Raw genomic sequence first — 18,473 nt, 5'->3', positions numbered from 1 at the left:
TAGTCTTCACCCCCTGTCCTCAGAGCCAGCACATGCAGCCCTACCTGTGACCTTCTCTCTGAGGGGGTTAATCACAACATCAATTAATGACAACACCAACAAAAAGCCATCACAGATTTCTGAACCTCCAGAATACGCAATTCCACAACATGTTGCAGACCACTAGGTCAGTAGCTTTCTTAAGGAATATTCAAAATCTAGTGACCACCAAAATATTTACAACAGAATGGCATCTTTCTGTCAAATGACTAGAAGTCATGATGCTCTATGTCATTTCCTAACTTATTACAATTACAGACCTTATTTACATTCCTTCCTAACCCAGGCCCCAAGATAAACAAGGATGCCATTTTTAAATTCCGTTATAAGTAGGAATCCTGTTCCCATCCATGCAATATATCTAATATAAGACAAAAGTATCCCTTTTGTGAACTTGGACCGAATGTGCCAGGAAGATGCCAGATTATAAACTAAATCACTAATGGTCTGTGAACTTACCTATTATAAAAATATCACCAACTCCACAAATTAAACCTCAAAGACAATGACCACCAAATGTGAACATAAATTTAAAACAAAGGACAGTTTCTGGTCTAATAGTCCAGACAAAGGAAGTGCTTCTTTTAAAGTAATGGAATTCAGCCATCGGAATGCCAAAACACAAACTCTAGCCAAGCAGGGACGCAACAGTCTGAGACACCATGGAAGGAAAGGGGTCATTTAAGTATTGTTTCACATTCCATTTCCTCCCAATGATTCTGCTACCTTACAATTTAATAAAATAATCAGACCCTAGTAATGCTTCTGAGGGTATGAATCTGAGTCAGAATTTCCAAGTTATCACATCACAGATCTAATCAGATATGGGGCAACTTGCAAACAATTTGGCCTTAACTCCCCATTTTACTAGTTCACTATTTTTGAAAACTTGTGGAAGCATAAAAGACTATTATTATGAAGGTAAAAGGCAGCTTAGAATATAACACAAAATTAAGTTTAAAAAATTAAAGATCATTTTTTTAAATCCTACTTTATCTTACAGCAGGGTTTTTCTACCTGGGTACTTGTGCTATTTTAGATTAGATGATACCTAGGCGTAAGGGGCTCCCCTATGCATTGAAGGTGACCCTCATGCATTAAGGTGCCCCCCTATGCATTGTAGGGACGCTAAAATGGCATCTTTTGCCTCTCTCCACTGGCTGCCTGCAGCACCCTGCCCCACCTTGTAACAACTGAGAATGACTCTAGACATTGCCAAATGTCTTCAGGCAAAATCACCCCCAGTTGAGAATCACTATCTTACAGTAAAATCTCTAACATAAATGATTTTTCTTTGCACCCAGTGACATGAATAGGTCATGGGCCACTGAAGACAAGCACTGCTCCAGAGAAAGTAGGTGGAGACATTGAACTACGAGGTAGAAAGGTCATACTAAAATATCAAAAATAACTTAGAGCAAGAATATCAAACATAACTCCTTGCAAAGTATATCATTTAAGTTTCCCTTTTACTAAGATCTCTCTTTTAAGACAATATCTAATATTTTCATTTTGGGTAAGAAAAGTTTCTGGTCCTTGATCATTTCCAATTTGTAAGTCTTGATCTAGAACAATAATTTTCACACCGTCTGCAGTTAACAGACCAACCTTTACATTTCCTACTGCAGGTGGCTACGTGGCCCTACTGTGTGAAGCGGTACCAAAGACTTCACACATGAATTCACACCTGCGCCACAGTTTGAAGAGCACTATTATACTTTCTAACTGCTATTGAGAAATACAGTTTAAACATCTGCTGACCTCTTCAACGACTAGCATTGACAAGGCAATTTATAATTTTTTTATTTTCTCTTTTGTTGAAGCAGCAGAAAGGTGATTTTACCACCCTTTGAAGCACAACTATACCCAAATTAAAGAAAAAGGAACTTCTTTTAAAATCCATTTCGGATACTTTAAGACAAAATTATGGAAGTGCCTTAAATATCTTTAAACCCTATTATTTCCTGCCCTTTAGCTCTTTAAAGAAATGCAGCCTGTTTTGTTAGAGTAATTGCTGGCGGGCCTCCCCTGGTGGTGCAGCGGTTGAGCGCTGGGCTGAGAGGCTGCCTGCAGCCTCTGCAGCACCGGTTCGTTCCCGGCAGCGGGCGAGGGTCCCACAAAAAATAAAAAATAATAAAAACATAATAATTGCTGGCTCCTAAACAGGGAAAAAGCAAATTAGTTTTAAAAATCTGTTCTACGAAGTTCTTTCCCTGCAGAGGATCTTTTTAAGATAAACGTAAACAATTTAGAAGTATAATTTCTTTTTATGGGCTTATGCTTTCCCTCTAATTAAAGTTCTATTCATAACCTAAGGAAAAGAATGTCAGTGACAGCTACATTTCCAGGTTATATAGCAGTGATGGTTGGAATCAGATAGAAAAAGGAGGGGAAATTTTGAGTTCTGCCCAAATGAGTTGTTTTATGATCACAAAACAGGCTGTGTGTTTTATGATCACAAAACAGAATGGCCACATACCAAACCAGACAGGGAAGTCACCCAGAGCTGGGCTTACAGGTTCCCTTCCCAGGCCTACCTTGAAATTTAATTCAACAGGGCAAGTCAGAGGACCATAAGGAGCCTTCCTTCAGCTCATTTTCATGCTTGTCGAATATCAGTACCCCCAGTCTTTAGAACTGTGGTCTTAGATCTAGAAAGCACCTTTTCCAGTGATGTGGTCAGACAGTCCTGCCTGCCTTATGTCAATGACGCTTTCTCTTTAACATTTCACCAGAGAATTAAAATATGGAATTCATTAGGAGAGGCTTGGCAAAGGATGGATCTCAAAACTTAATATATTCATGTCTACCTTTTCAGAGAAAGGTAATGATGATAGAGGAAAGCACAGGACTGAGACGATATGAAATCTTTCTCCTGACTAGAGTTTGGATGCAAAACAGAAAAACAGGAAGCCCTTAGGGCAGCCTTGATTCACTCAGAATTAAGGAGGGTCAGCAGAGCCCTCAGAAACCAAGGGCATGGCACCAAAAAGTCATTAGTTCTTTGATTCACAAAATCCAACCTCTACCACATAGAGCAGGTCCTGGGATAACATAGTTTTGTTCAACATTGATCCATTACATGACATAGCCAAGAAAAAACCATCACCAGCCAAAGCTGAAGAAATCCGTATTATTCCAGGTCCTGCTTTTGCTGTAAGTGGTTTCACTTAAAGTGGCAGTTTCCGCAACTGGAGGACTTACAAAAACGAAAATATATCAACAGTGAAAAAAATGTCCCTGTCAGGGTTCGACAGAAGTGGACAATGGTAGCTTTCAACCACAGAAAGAGCAGCAGCAGATTCTAAGACTTCTTCCCCACCGATGTACTGCTACGTAAGAGTTTCTGATAAGCTGGGCCGAATTTGTGGCCTGTCATCAGAGTCCTCTCCAGCGGGGTCGTTTTCCTCACCAGACTCCACATAGATTGGCCAGTCATTGTCCATGTCACTCTTCTCTTGGCTTTCCGATGAAGCCTCCCCCAGGCTGAGGTTGATGGGCATCAAGTCGTCATCATCATCCTGTGTGTCTGTCACGCAGGTGCAGCTGTCACACAGCCCGAACCGCCGCAGCCCCTGGGACAGGTGACTGGTGAAGGTTCTTCTGCAGCCCTTGCAGATGATGGGACGATTAGATCTGTGGACCTAAAATCACAAGCAGACACCATAAATATCACAGAAAAGGGGGTGAATCCTGGCCTGCAAGGACCCAGGGGATCAGGGCCCTTGTGGACCCTCCAGCCTCATTTCTCCCCACTCTCCCCACTGCTCTCTCTGCCACAATCTCAGCCTGGCCAAGTCCTTTCCCCTCCAGGTCAGCCACTGGGTGTGACTAATGAGCTTCCCCCCACTTACTAATGAGCCTTTCTATTTAAAAAAAAAAAAAGATTTATTTATTTATGCATACAAGAGCTGGGGTACAGGCCAGAGGAGTGGGGGGTGAGAAGATTCACCAGAGACAGAGTGGGGAACAGAACAGGCAGACTGACTGAAATACACTGCTGAGGGGAGCAGCGGGTGAGTCAGGAGAAGTCTGCTGCACCATGTGGGTTGCTCCCTGGCTGGCCGGGAATCGAACTCGTGCTGCAGTGGCTGTGGAGAGCTTCATAGGTTGCATCTTATTTTTTTTTTTAATTTTTTTTTAATAGAGGCATGTTTTATTTATTTGTTTCTTTGTTTGTTTGTTTGTTCGTTTGTTTGTACATGCACTGGGTACAGTCAGAAGCGCGGGAGGGTGAGAGAATTCACCAGAGCCAGAGCGGGGAGCAGAGCAGGCAGAAGGACCGAAGTACACTGCTGAGGGGAGCAGCGGGCACCAGGAGAGGTCTGCGTGCCATGTGGGACCCTCCTCTGGTGGTCGGGGAGCGCTCAACCACTGAGCCACCGGGGAGGCACCATAGGTTGCATCTTAACCCTTGCGCCACCAGGGAGGCCCCACTAATGAGCCTTTCGAGCAAGTCTTCTCTGGTGTTTCTGCCCAGTTATATATTCTTACTTATACTTCTTCCTTTGTTGTAGCTAGCAAATCATTGGTAAAATTCACTAGAATGTAAGCTCTAAGAGGACAGGCACTGTCCTCATTCACATTCTCTGTCCTTTGCTGCATTTCTTGCTTATATCCCTAGTGCCCGGCATATCCAGGCACTCAGTGAACTGAACAGGATTTGGGCATGGCTTTTATATACCTTGGGACAGGTTAGTTCTTAGCAAGGCAGATTTGTAAGATATTCCTCAGGTGTCCTGCAGCTGCTTCACCCTAAAATTATTTGATGATGAATGCATTCCTTACTTATGAGAAGAGGTCTGTATACTAAAGAGAGAATCTGATCTCCTACCTCCAAATAGCTTCTCCTGAAGGGCAGCAGCCCCAGGGTACCCTCTGTAGAAGGAATGCTTTCTAATGTGTCTGAACCAATCAGAGCCTCTCTTTTACAGAGCTCTGGATACAGGATGCACACAAGAGGCAGAGATGAAAGAAGCTGCTGCAGGAGACATTCCCAGTTGCTGGAGTTACATCCTGGCCAATGTTCCTGCTTTCCGTGAGGTTTCCTGAGCTTCCAATGCTAAACCCCCAACACATAAATCAATGACCCTTGACCCTGCAAGGGCCTTTGAATACAACCTCTACAAGCTGCAGAAAACTGAGCCTTGAATATCATGGACAGATAGAGGAAATGAGAATTCCATCCAATGAAACATCTTATGGGCACCCAGGAACATATGGCTGCCAAGGCAGAGTGCAGTTATCATTTGTAATTTAAAAAAAAAAGGAATATAAACAAAAAGTTAGACCATGGGGTGAGGTCGTTCTCAGATAAGTGTGCTGGGGCCAGCACTGACACAGGCAGTCAGTAACCTTGTACTTATCTTAATCTGGATTCTTTCAAAACCATAATTCACATATCATAAAATTCACCCTTTTAAGGTGTACAGTTCAGTGGGTTTTAGTATATTCACAAGGTTGTTCATCAATGACTACCTTCCAACACATTTTCATACCCCCATAAAGAAACCCTGTGTTACAACCCCCCAAAATGTGTGGGTCCAGAGGCCCTCTAGGCCTTCTAAGAGGAGGAATTCACTAGAGTTTCAGCTAAACCACGCAACTTGCTGACACATGAGTATAAGGAAGACAAGAGCAGAAGAGAAAATTCCAGCTATAGCTCCCCAAAAGTTAGGCAGAGCAGAGGGGAGCAGTGTCAGTGTTCTGGGGGGGGTTATGCCAGGGTATACGCAAACTGGTGGGGCTCTCTGCCTTCCCCTCCAGGAAAATGTAAGGCAGTTACTAGTCAGGACCTAACATCTTTTGTCCAGATGGCATCTTTGGTCCACCTGGTCTACCCTAATATAGTCTGTATAGGATATTAGGGTAGGGACCACCAGTCAGTGACTTAGATCACCTGTTCAAACAGGACATTGGGTAACTCAGTCTGCGATTTAATTCCCCTAGTCAAACAGGACACTGGGCAACTCTTATCTTACTGGCTTGTAATTTTTTTACATAGGCTGTCTCACCTGTACCTATTAATAGTCCTCCTTCTCCCAGCCCCACTACCTCCAGCCCCTGGAACCACTAATGTACTCTATCTCCATGGGTCTGCCCATTTTTACATTTCATATAAGTGGAATCGTATACTATGTAGGTTTTTGTGGCTCCTTTCTTCACTTAGAGTAATGTTCTCAAGTTTCTTCCATGTTGTTCCCCATTCCATGTATAAACCATATTTTCTTTGTTTTTGTTATTTTTTAAATGATTATTTATGTATGCATACAAGAGCTGGGGTGTAGGCCAGATGTGTGAGGGGGGTGAGAGGATTCACCAGAGACAGAATGGGGAGCAGAACAGGCAGATCTACTGAAATACACTGCTGAGGGGAGCAGCGGGCGAGGCAGGACAGGTCTGCTGCACCATGTGGGTAGCTCCCTGGCCGGGGATTGAACTCATGCCATAGCAGCAATAGCATGATAGGGTTGAGACTTAACCCCTACACTACCAGGGAGGCCCCCCATATTTTCTTTGTTTATCAGCAGATGGACATTTGGGTTGCTTCCACTTTTTGGTCACCATGAATTATGCTGGCGTGAACACCTGTGGGCCAGCTGTGGCAGGCCTCTCTACATTCAGTTCCCTTGGTTGTATACCTCAAAGTAGAACTGCTGGGTCCATTGTAGCTTCAGGCTTACCTTTTTGAGGAACCGCGAAACTGCTGGTCACAGTGGCTGCACCAGCAATGTACGAAGGTTCCGGTTGCTCCACATCCTCACCAACACTATTATGATTGATTACTTGGTGGAGGCCACCGCAGCGTGTGTAAGGTGGCATTTCACGGGGCTTTGAGTTGCATTTTCGGAATGATTGCTGTGGGTGAGCATTCTTTCATGTGTTTGCTGAATTGTGTATTTTCTTTGGAGGAATGTCTACTCCACTGTTTAATTGGGTTATTTGTCGTTTTATTGTTGAATTGCCAGAGTCCTTTATATATTCTGGGTGCTAGGCCCATGGCAGATAAATGATTTGAAAATATTTTTTCCCACTCTCGCTGGGTGCAGCTGACTTTACCTTACAGTAGACAAATGTCACAGCCAACCCCCGCCCCCGCTTCAACCCCCACCCCAAGCTGTACGAGACGTGCCAGCACACACTTACGCTCAGGGCGTGGCTCCGCAGGTGCTCCTGTCGAGTGAACCTCTTGCCACAGGTCTCACAGGGGTAGGGCCGCTCACCCGTGTGTGAGCGGATGTGCCGCTTAAGGATGCCCTTCTGTTTGGCAGTGTAAGGGCAGAAAGGACACTTGTGGAGCTTAATGGGGACCACCAGCACATCACCTGGGGAGCCAAATGGATTGATTTAGGTACCATAAGTAGCAACCGCACTGGCCACCATCCAATAGGTGAGATCTGGAAGTTGGGGGTTCCACTGGCACAGGTAGAGAGGGGGGGTCACAGTTCTATCAACAGCCATCAGCAAGATACTGTCTACAAATTTCAACTCTGTCTGTGCCCAATCAGCAAAGCGGGCTTCTGATATAAGGTTGCAAGAATACTTTAAGGCACCTAAACTTTCTGATTATCTACAAAACCATTAAGGAAAATGGGCCCTTGGAGTTAAGTAAATTAGTTAAATAAAATTAGTCCTTGGAAAAACCAACTGCTAACTAGTTCTCCATCAGCAAAGTATGACTTATCACAACACTTTCCTTCTGTTTTCATCTAGGCCCTATTGCAAAGGACCCAGAAACTGTCACCAAGTCAGAACACTCTCACCAACTCTAGGTCCGGCCACCTGGTGCCATGCATGCAAACATGAAGTTCTTTCTTTGGTGCAGAAAAAGAAAAAGAAAACAATTTATTCTAGACAACTAGCAGGGTAGAGAGGCTGCAAGGAGGTCCGGTTGCTGACTGATGGTTCAAGGAGGAGTTGCAGCTACAGGAACTGGTTGGGTGCAGCAGAGGAGTGTGGCTGCTGAGGCCAAAGCTCCCCCTTACCTGGTGGGGGAGGGGCAGCAAAGGCCAACTGGGCAGATGCTTTCCACAGCAGCTCCTAGAAAAGGTGAGAGCTCAGGTGCTTTGCTCCCTCTCACAGGCTAACAATCAATTCCGCCCCAGCTGATTCCTAGCAGCTCCTTGCTGTGGATATCAGGAGGCAAAAATCAGCCTCTCATCAGCTCTGGGCCATGTCAATCCTGTGACCTGACTCCCCCAATACCACAGTTTACTAGACCACATAAGCTACACCAGGCACTGTGACAAGGTCTGTCTTTACCAAGACAACTGTACCTTCCTCAACATTAAATCTAACAGGAACTTGGAAACGATTCTGCAAACAGCTAAGATTTTAAGCAGTGTGTGTGTGTGGGGGGGGAAACGGCAGCGGGGCGTGGGGGGAGGAAGAGTATGTGGTCAGATATGACATTTAAAAGACCCTCTCGGGACAATACAGGAAGGACTTAAGAGAGGCAAGATTAAAGAAGATTAAAGGCAGGAAGTCCAGGGCGAGGAGATGAGAGATGACGACACAAACTGAAATGATCAGGGAGGTGGGAGAGGAGATGTAAAATTAGTATTACTTGATGACCATGAGGGAGGACAAGAATAGAAAGACTGGGCCTCCCTGGTGGCACAAAGGGTTAAGCACCACACTATGAAGCAATCCGCAGCCTCGGCAGCACGAGTTCGATCCCCCGGCCGGCCAGGGAGCAACCCTCATGGCGAGGCAGACCTCTCCTGTCTCACCCGCTGCTCCCGTTAGCATTGTGTTTCGGTCAGTCTGCCTGTTCTGTTCCCCACTCTGTCTCAGGTGAATCCTCTCACCCCCCGCATCTCTGGCCTGTACCCCAGCTCTTGTATGCATAAATAAATAAATCTTTAAAAAAAAAAAGAATAGAAAGACTGGAAAGGAGGTGCCCCAAGACCAGAACCTGACTCACAAGGAGGTGGGGGTTGAGGGGAATAACATGACCATTAACCCAGCTGTAGAGATTGTGACCCTTGGGCACCGGTGCCTTATCACAAGGCATGAGACCTAAGCAGGATCAGACTGCAATAGAGAGTGGAGCACAGGCCTGAGGGTAAAGATATAGAGATTGGGCCCATCCTGGAATCTCCGGTCCCTTTTGGATTCTTCATGGTTACCCAAAATCAGCAACTAACCGAAGGCTCACAAGGAGTGACCCCTGCCAAGCAGAAGAGGACTATATCATTATAGTCTCTGCACAGGCTCAGGGCAGCACTCCCACTGCCTACCTGTGACTATGCAGGTGCCTCTGTTTACCAACCCTTTCCTTCTGCAGGCAGCAGCTTTCTGGCTGCCCACGACTTGTACCAAGCAGGGACTTCTCTTCACTGACCACCCTCAGTGGAGGCAGCTCTTCTCAGGGCCACTCACCTGCAACCATGCAGGCCTCTCTTAGCAAACCTGTCCCTTCTAGGGCAGCCTTTCCTGCCCACTTGTGTCTATGCAAGTATCTTTTACTCTTCTGTCCCTTTCCCTATAAACCTGCTCTTTAAATATAACTAACGTCTCTGTCTCATGGAGAAACTCACCTGGGAAACTCACAGCGTGTCGCTGAAAGGGGAGCTCTGGTGAAAACTTTCCCAGAGTGAACCCAAGGACCCCACACTCCAAATCCAGCACTCCAAAAACCACATCAACCACATGGGGGAGGGAAGAGAAGGCAAAGAGAAGATTCTAAATGACACAAATTCTGGATTAGCTGACTTGTGGATAATGATGAATAAACTGAGGCAAGGAGCGCCTCCCTGGTGGCACAAGGGGTTAAGACACAACCTATGAAGCTGTCCACAGCCTCTGTAGCATGAGTTCGATCTCTGGGCAGGGAGCAACCCACATGGCACAGCAGACCTCTCCTGTCTCGCCCACTGCTACCCTCAACAGTGTATTTCAGTCAGACTGCCTGTTCTGCTCCCTGCTCTGTCTCTGGTGAATCCTCTCGCCTCCCACACCTCTGGCCTGTACCCCAGCTCTTGTATGCATAAATAAATGAAATCTAAAAAAAAAACCTAAAAAAAAAAAAAACAAAAAACCTGAGGCAAGGAACACAGGAGGAAAAGCAGGTACAGAAAGAATGAAGAGTTCAAGTCAGATTTCACTGGCTTGAAGGCAGGCCTAGCGCACCCATGGGGAATTATCAGGGTTAGAGAGACAAAGGTTGAGCTCAAAGAAAGAAGGGAAGATTGGAGAGTTCTCAGAAGATAGGAATGGTTGCTTTACCAGAAACCTGGCTCTCTGCCACGCACCCTCTTCCTTTATCCCATTCCCTGAAGCCCCTCGGTCAGAGAAGGACAGGGTTCGTCATGTGTTTCATTGTCATCTCAAGGCCACTGTTTCCTGTCTTCCTTAAAAACCTTAAGATCTTTAGAAGCTCGGACCATCAGATGAACCATTGCTGCTCATCCTGTTACAGTCATCCTTGGTCGTCTTCTCCCTCCTTGGAGAGATGATCACAGCTTTCAAACACAACTCTTGGGGCCTCCCCGGTGGCGCAGTGGTTGAGCGCTGGGTTGCAAAGCTGCCCGCGGCCTCTGCGGCGCTGGTTCCATCCCCGGCTGCTCCCCGGCCACCGGAGGAGGGTCCCACATGGCGCGCAGACCTCTCCTGCCGCCCGCTGCTCCCCTCAGCAGTGTACTTCGTCAGTCTGCCTGCTCTGCTCCCCGCTCTGGCTCTGGTGAATTCTCTCACCCTCCCGCGCTTCTGACTGTACCCAGTGCATGTATAAACAAACAAATAAAATAAAGAAAGAAATAAAAACATGCCTCTATAAAAAAAAAATAATGTTTAAAAAAAAACACTACTCTTGACATAATTCTTGCTGTGAATATCAAAAATGGCCCTTCCATTGACCTGGCCTCTCTGTTCCTTGACCTTCTTTCCTCCAAAGAACTTGTACTCTAGTCAACCTCAGTCACCTGATTCTAGACCAACAGTACTCAGCATGCCTTGTATATCAGGTAAATGTATAGAAAGGACCAAGCCCAGAATCACCTGGAAAACTCCAAATTTATAATAAATGCTGATGTCTAATCCCCATCTTAAGCTAATGGGTGAAGCAGGGCCCAGGCATCATATTTCTAAATCACCCTTCCCATTCTAATGTACAGTCAGGGATAAGGATTGATATTGCCTAAATATTGCCAATAACTGTATTTTCCCAATAACCCACGTTTCAAGCACTGTGTACACTTCCCAAAGAAAAGACCTCAAGTGTCCTCTGCTGGGACTTCCAAGCTACAAGCTATCCAGCCACTTTACTGGCCATCCTCTTCCAGTTTAGTGCCCACAGTCCATCCCCGAAGTCATTTCTTCGTGCACATCCTCACCTGCCTCGGTCTTCGTTCCCTCTATCTGTAGCCAGCTGGCTAAATGTAGGCTCCAACTAAACATAACTCTCTGCTGAAACATGGCAAGTTAACATCACGGAGAAACACACACACCCGTGTATTCTTGTCTCACCTGAAGCTGTCTATAGTCACCATCTGACCACTAATATCAAAAAAGCTAGGTGCTGCTCAGGCACCCCAAATACTTCCCTGGCTCATTCACTCTCCCTCTCTTCTCCACGACTATTTTATACCTTCCCTCTGCTCAAATCTCCAAGGCGCTCCTCGCTTTCAGGAAGCTGCTGTCCTTGCTTCTTATTTCATTGAGGAGGAGCCAGAAGAGAACCTCTGTATGTTCCAGTCACCCCGCCCCCCACAGGAACACATGTTCTCTACATTGACTCCTGTTACTACGAAAAAATTGTCCTTCTTGGGGCCTCCCCGGTGGCGCAGCAGTTGAGCGCTGGGTTGTGAAGCTGCCCGCAGCCTCTGCAGCGCCGGTTTGATCCCCGGCTGCTCCCCGGCCACCAGAGGAGGGTCCCGCATGGCGCGCAGACCTCTCCTGCTGCCCGCTGCTCCCCTCAGCAGTGTACTTCGGTCCTTCTGCCTGTTCTGCTCCCTGCTCTGGCTCTGGTGAATTCTCTCACCCTCCCGCACTTCTGACTGTACCCAGTGTGTGTATAAATAAATAAATCTTAAAAAAAGAAAAAATGTTAAAAAAAAAATTGTCCCTCTTTCCATCCATACCCCAACCTCTCCATACACCACCACCCCTCATTTTCTCAATTACCCTCTCTTTTCCATCACCAATTCACCCCCTCCTTCTTGGTCATTGCCATCAGTAAATACAGGACTCCCCCCTTTATCCATGTTCCAGTGGATTTTGAAACCACAGAGAGTTCCAAACTCTAAATATAGATTTTTCTTATAACCTATATAGACCGTTTTTTCTCTTTATAGATACCTATGATAAAATTAGGCACAGTGAGAGATTGACAACAATAATAATGAAACAAAACAATTACATTATACTGAAATAAAAACCGTGTGCATATACTCTCTCTCTCTCTCTCTCTCATTCAAAATATCTCACGTGCATATTTTCGGCGGGTGGTTGACCATCGGTAACTGCAACCAGGGAAAGTGAAACTGGGGAACTGAAACTGCAGAAAGTGGACTGGGGATGGCTGAAGACATGCTTTTGGATCCTCCACCTTAACAAACACCTCGACCTCCTATCTTCCTTCAGTCAGCAGAGCTTTCTCTGTGGCTGTCAGAGCAAAACTCCTTGAAAGAAGCCTCTATGCTCGCTGTCTTCATGTCTGTTTCTGTCGTTCTCTCTTAAACCCACGCTGTTCACTCTGGTCACCACCACATCACCGGTGTTGCTCCTGTCAAGCTCACTGACGACCTCTCTGCTGCTCCACCCAGAGCTCAGTCCTCAACCTGACCATACGCAGCACTGGACACAGTTGATTCCCCTTTTCCTTGAATCACTCTCCCCTCTTGCATCCGTCACTCTTTCCCAATTGTCCTCCCACCTCGTGGGCTGTCCCTTCTGTCTCCTTTTCAGGCTTTTCTCCTAGCCTCTAAATGTCAGTGTCCTGCAGGGCTCAGCCCTTAGATCTCTCATCTTCCTCTAGATCTATGAAGTTCATAGAATGCAGGTATTTTACATTCTGTGGGACTCATCAATGACTCCCAAATATATATCTCAGCTCTGATTTCTCCCCAGAACTCCAAACCTACAGATGCAATAGTTTAGCATCTCCACTGGGTAACCCAAAAGGCGTCACACACATCATGTTTAAATCAATTGCTCAAATGTATGTCCTAGGGACTTCCTACCTCCTCGTCTTCTCAGGGCACTCACAGAAGAGATCAGCAAATCTGGCCAGCCCTGCCCTTGCAAGAGATGATCTAGGACTAACCCAACCACACCTCACTTCTCTAGGGCCCACTTGCTGACCAAGAAGCACACCTCTCACCTGGGTTATTGCAGTAACCTCATAAGTGCGCCTCCTTCTGCCACCCTTGCTCCGCTACAGTCTCTGCTCCCCTATAGTTTACAGGCAAACAAGGGTGGATGCTTGGGAGGTTACTGCACATAGATCCCAGAGGGATCCTTTTCATATATGTCACTTCAAGGTATTCTCTGCTTAGACCCTCTAGAGGTTTCCCTCTTCGGTTATATCCAAGGCCCTCTCACGGCCTTGCCTCAAGGTCAGCTCCACCCAACCTCTCTGACCTCATCCCCCAACATTCTCTGGCTTGCTTACTTACTCCAGTCACACAGCACCTTGCTGCTCCTTTGTCCACGGGTCACATGTGATCCTGCACCTGGGCCTCTGCACCTTGCTCTTTCCTCTACCTGGAACGTTCTCCCTGATATCTGCACAGCAGGTTCTCTTACTGCCTTGAGGTTTCTACCAAAGGGAACTTATTAGAAAGGCATTCCTTGTCAACACTAAATACAATAGTGTCCCCTTTACTCTCTACCAGCCTCTCCCCTGCTTTAGTTCATCACACTACATAGTAACTTGTTTGTTTACTGTCTGACTCCTCAAGCTAGAATGTCAACCCCATGAGGACAAGGTCTTCCATTTGTTCACTGTGAGGAACAGCGCCTGGCCTATACCTGACATACAGCAAATGCTCCATAAATATCTGTTAAAGGAAGGAAGGAACAAACAGGAATGACAGGATGTTGAAGAAGCAAGTCAGTGATGGAAAGCTGGATATGCTGACACTGAACGACCCCATGAGGAGGCTGGAAAGGAATGGGCAAAGGTAGGAGCAGTGGGTATTCGTGGCATCAGCAGCCAGAGTAACAAAGAATTTCAAGAAGGAAAGAAAGAACAAAGTCGACTACTGAGAAAGGTCAAGTAAGGCAACACCTAAAAACCACTCATTGGACAGGCTCTAGAAATATCGAGCTGGCCTCTTGACAGTGGTTTCAGTGGTGTGTGTGTTGGGGGTGGGGGTGGGGAGGGGTGAAAGCCTGACCAGGCTGAGAAAACAGTGGGAAGTTAAGAGGCCACCAATGTAGGTGAACACTCCAGGAAGCAACAGAAGTGTTAGAGCGAGGGTTGGGAGGTCTGCAGGGGAGAAATGACAGAAGGACCTTAAGCAAAACTCCTTGAAAGAAGCCAGCTAATGCCACAGATGAGCAAAGGGATATGGAGTGGTCACAGCCGTCTCCTGGGGGTCTCCCCGTCCTGGTCTCCCATCTCCACACCATCCTATGCTGAGGACAAATCAGTTTCCCTAAAGCACAGATCCAGTCCACTCCTGAGCTCAGAAATTACCCCAAATTCTCCAGTACCCACACCTCTAGCATCTAATTTCTTCCATGTCTGACTCCATTCAAAATGTCCCTAAGTCTCCTCTTCCTACCCTTAGCTGCCACTTTCCTAAAGCTTCCCCAACCTCCCTGCAGGAAGCCAGTTACACATTTCAGTGTAACTGAACTATGGTGAAACACACCCCATCTGTCTTCTAGCCTTAGTACCTTTCTAGCCTGTGATGTCATTTGCACACCTGCCTGATCTCCTCTCTGGCACAGGAGAGCAGTTCATTGAGGGTTGGCCCCATGTCTAACTTATCTTTACATCTCTACCAGGAAGGTAATCAAACATTTGAGCAAATAATAAATGACCAATTCATCTGACTTTGTGCCTTGGCACTTAGGGTAAATCTACCCTGGAGCTGGGTAAATGGAATCAAACCTGGCAGACAGCAGGCACAGTGAAGGCCAGGACTGCCCTTGCCACACACCATGAAGTGGAAACCTCACTTTACAGGCTGACAGGAATGAAGGTGGTGTAACACTGCATTATTATTTCTTGAGACTAGTGGTTTCAGGCAGAAAGGCTTGAAGATAAAATCATTGCTCTGAAACCCTCTACCTACTTCGATAACTTTATAGTTTGTGGGATAAGTGAAATGAAGCCGGCCCAGGGCTTTAGTTTTATCTAGTCCACTTACCCGGTCTACATCCTTAGGAAATTCACTAAACACTTGTGGGCTCAGTTTCTCCACACTTCCTCTGTTAAAATGGGGCATGAAGAGGGTCTCTTGGCTGTGAAGGGGTAGTCCCGCCCTGTGAAGGGCTACTATGCACATGGAACTGAGAGGCCAGTAAGTTCCAGGACGTTTTCATGCACACAGCAGCTGTCTGCTACCAGACACAGCATTTTTAAGTTTTCCAAGTCCAGGTTTAATCAGACATATAGAGTGTTATTGCTTTAAAAAAAGAAATTTTAAAGGTTTCAAGAGAGCATGAATAAAAGCAGCTGATTGCCCTTATTTCAGCTTTTCGCTGCTGAATATTGAAGGGTGAATTAGAAATGTAATATTAATTTCTTGGTTTGAGGCTCTAGAAGTTTACCAGTAAGGAGTCAGCCAACTTTATTTCTATCTCCTCCAAGGCACTTTACGACACAGTCGTAAATTGACAACCATGTCAATTTATCTCTCAGGGAAACAACCAAGTAAATTCTCTTAAAACACCATGCATACCAAAGGGTGTAAGAAATTTATTCACATGAAGCCACATGCCAACTCCAACATTCTCAAGTAGAAGCATCATTGACCAAGACATGCTAACTGAGCATCTACTATGTGCCAGCATCATGGCTGACACAAAGAAGTATGAATTCCCTACCTGTATGGAACATGTTATCTATCATATGTGAGAAAAAATTCTGAAAACCTTTTCATTTGCTCCTCAACCTTGAGAGAATGGCAGGTGGGGAAAGTAATTTCCTGAACAAAAGAGGTCCCAAGAGATTTAATTTTTGACCCAAAGTCCCACACTGGCTGATGGAAGATAGTGGGATCTTTTCTATGTCTAGAAACTGCTCTCGACATGCATATAAGGTTTTCCCCGCTGTCTGAAAGTTGGATAGTCCCATTTGGTATGATTTGGCAGGTTATATTTTAGGCCTGGGAAGACAATTACCATTTATTTTATTTTATTTTTTTAAAAGATTTATTTATTTATTTATACAAGCACTGGGTACAGTCAGAAGCGCGGGAGGATAAGAGAATTCACCAGAGCCAGAGTGGGAAGCAGAGCAGGCAGAAGGACCGAAGTACACTGCTGAGGGGAGCAGCGGGCGGCAGGAGAGGTCTGCGCACCATGTGGGACCCTCCTCTGGTGGCCGGGGAGCAGCCGGGGATCGAACCGGCGCTGCAGAGGCTGCAGGCAGCTTCGCAACCCAGCGCTCAACCGCTGCGCCACCGGGGAGGCCCCTACCATTAATTGATATGGACCATTTTTGAACATTCCCATAGTCCAAAAATAACCTATCAAATTGGACCAAATAGGACCACTCAATTTTAACAGAGTTGTAGAGGTAAAAATCAAACAGGAGGAAGAGACAAGGCCTGGATAGCAGTGGCTACTCAGTGACTATCTATGGGTAGTGGTGGGAGTGATAACACGGGGTAATGATGGCGGCAGAGATGATGGTGAGGATCGTAGTGACAACGGTGCCGATGATGATGGGGGACTGCCAGGCACAGATATGAGTGCTATGTGACCAGAAGAATGATGGACACCGATGGCGCTCACCTGAGTCCTCTCCATACCAGTCAGGCTGGACATCTGGCACAGAGCTCATGGCTACCCCTGCAACATCCGGCCTTCCCTCCAGGCTCCGGGAGAAGGGATGGTCCACCTCGTCTTTGCTCTGGACGGCACTGCTGCGCAGGAGCGCCTCCAGGAATTGCTTCACGTGGAAGTTACTATAAGCCAAGTCCACAGTCTGGCCACTGGGCAAGCCCTCCTCCACGTGGGTCAGGCTCAGCGGGGCAGCGTACTGCTGCAGCTGCTCCCCAACCTCCACCTCCACTTCCTCTGCATCTGACTCCACCTTGGGCTTTATCTGTTTGGAGGGAGGACAGAGATCACCGTCCGCCAAGCCACTGCCCTGGTTGTCCTTCACCATCAGTTCCAGGGGGTGGCAGCCTCTGCAGTCACCACAAGGGGACTCTCTTGGACAGTCTACACTCTCCTCTCCCTCGGCTGAAGAAGAGACCATGCTCTTGGTGTCACAGGAGGTCCCTTCCCTGCCTGAACTGGGACTTCCACTGTCAACTTGATGAGCTGCTGCTGCCGCTGCTGCTGCCGCTGCTGCGGCTGCTGCTGCCACTGCTGCGGCCATGGCTGCCTCCTTCTCCATCTTTCTGCAGATATCAAGGGATGATCTGATGTAGGTCTTGCAGAAGTTCACCACATCATTCATCTGCAGGTAGCTGGCAGCTGACATAACCTCAATCACGTTCTCCCCACACAAATCCAGCTTCCCAGAGTAGAGGAAATCCAAGATGATGGAGAAGGCATCGGAGGTGACGATGTCCAGGGAGGCTGTGCTGTGGCGCCCGCTGTCCTGGATATAGTGAATGAGCAGGGCTCGGAAGTAGCCGCTGTTGGCAAACAAGATGTTCCTGTGGGCCTTGAAGATCCGCCCTTCCACAATGATGCTGCAGTCACAGAAAAAGTCCCTCTTCCGCTGTTCATTCAGCTCCCCCAAGAGTTTGGCATAATAGGATTGCATCTCCATTTCTCCACCAGCTGCTGCCGCTCGGGAGGAGCCTGTATCTCTGCCAAGATTTTTTTAGGTTAATTCACAAATCCCGACCTTACAAAGAAAATGTTAATTAAAAAAAATTTTTTTTAATTTTTCCAAAAACACTAGTTCAATAGTCTTTATGATACGGGCTGTCTTGGACCCAACAAAATCAGAGGCTGTCCAACTGGGTACATTTATCAAAAATAACTATAGTTAACTGAATGTGGACCCGATACTTGGTGTTTTATGAATTCTTTCAATGAATTTCTACAAAACCCTAAGTAAAGAGAGCACCAGTGGGGCCCCTTGTAAAACCTGCATAACCAACCAGGCACCAGGGGACCTGAGATAAGCAGAATTAGAGATAAAGCTAATAACAGTAAACAACTCCAGAAGATCTGTCCCCCACCCCCAGCAGACCCCCTCTGGCAGAAGAGATCCCCACACATACACCAAAAATTCCAGCAGTAGCCTAACCCCATAAAGACCCGCGCTCCCATTTTGGGGTGCAGCTCTTGGC

General features: G+C 46.5%; 1 protein-coding gene across 1 annotated transcript; it reads right to left on the bottom strand.

The window, feature by feature from the left end:
- Window positions 1-3,371: 3,371 nt before the first annotated feature.
- Window positions 3,372-17,984, bottom strand: ZBTB8B (zinc finger and BTB domain containing 8B; the record flags this gene model as incomplete). The annotated part of the gene is made up of 3 exons (XM_084242738.1): window positions 16,954-17,984; window positions 7,186-7,364; window positions 3,372-3,683 (listed from the first exon to the last, which is right to left on the bottom strand). The coding sequence occupies exons 1-3, from the start codon at window positions 17,942-17,944 to the stop codon at window positions 3,372-3,374; spliced, it is 1,482 nt and encodes a 493-aa protein (XP_084098864.1). The 5' UTR covers window positions 17,945-17,984.
- Between the last annotated feature and the right edge of the window lie 489 nt (window positions 17,985-18,473).

This window comes from Talpa europaea, assembly GCF_964194135.1.
Source record: "Talpa europaea genome assembly, chromosome: 9".
NCBI classification, from domain to species: Eukaryota; Metazoa; Chordata; class Mammalia; order Eulipotyphla; family Talpidae; genus Talpa; species Talpa europaea.
This window is presented reverse-complemented; position numbering and strand designations above follow the sequence as displayed.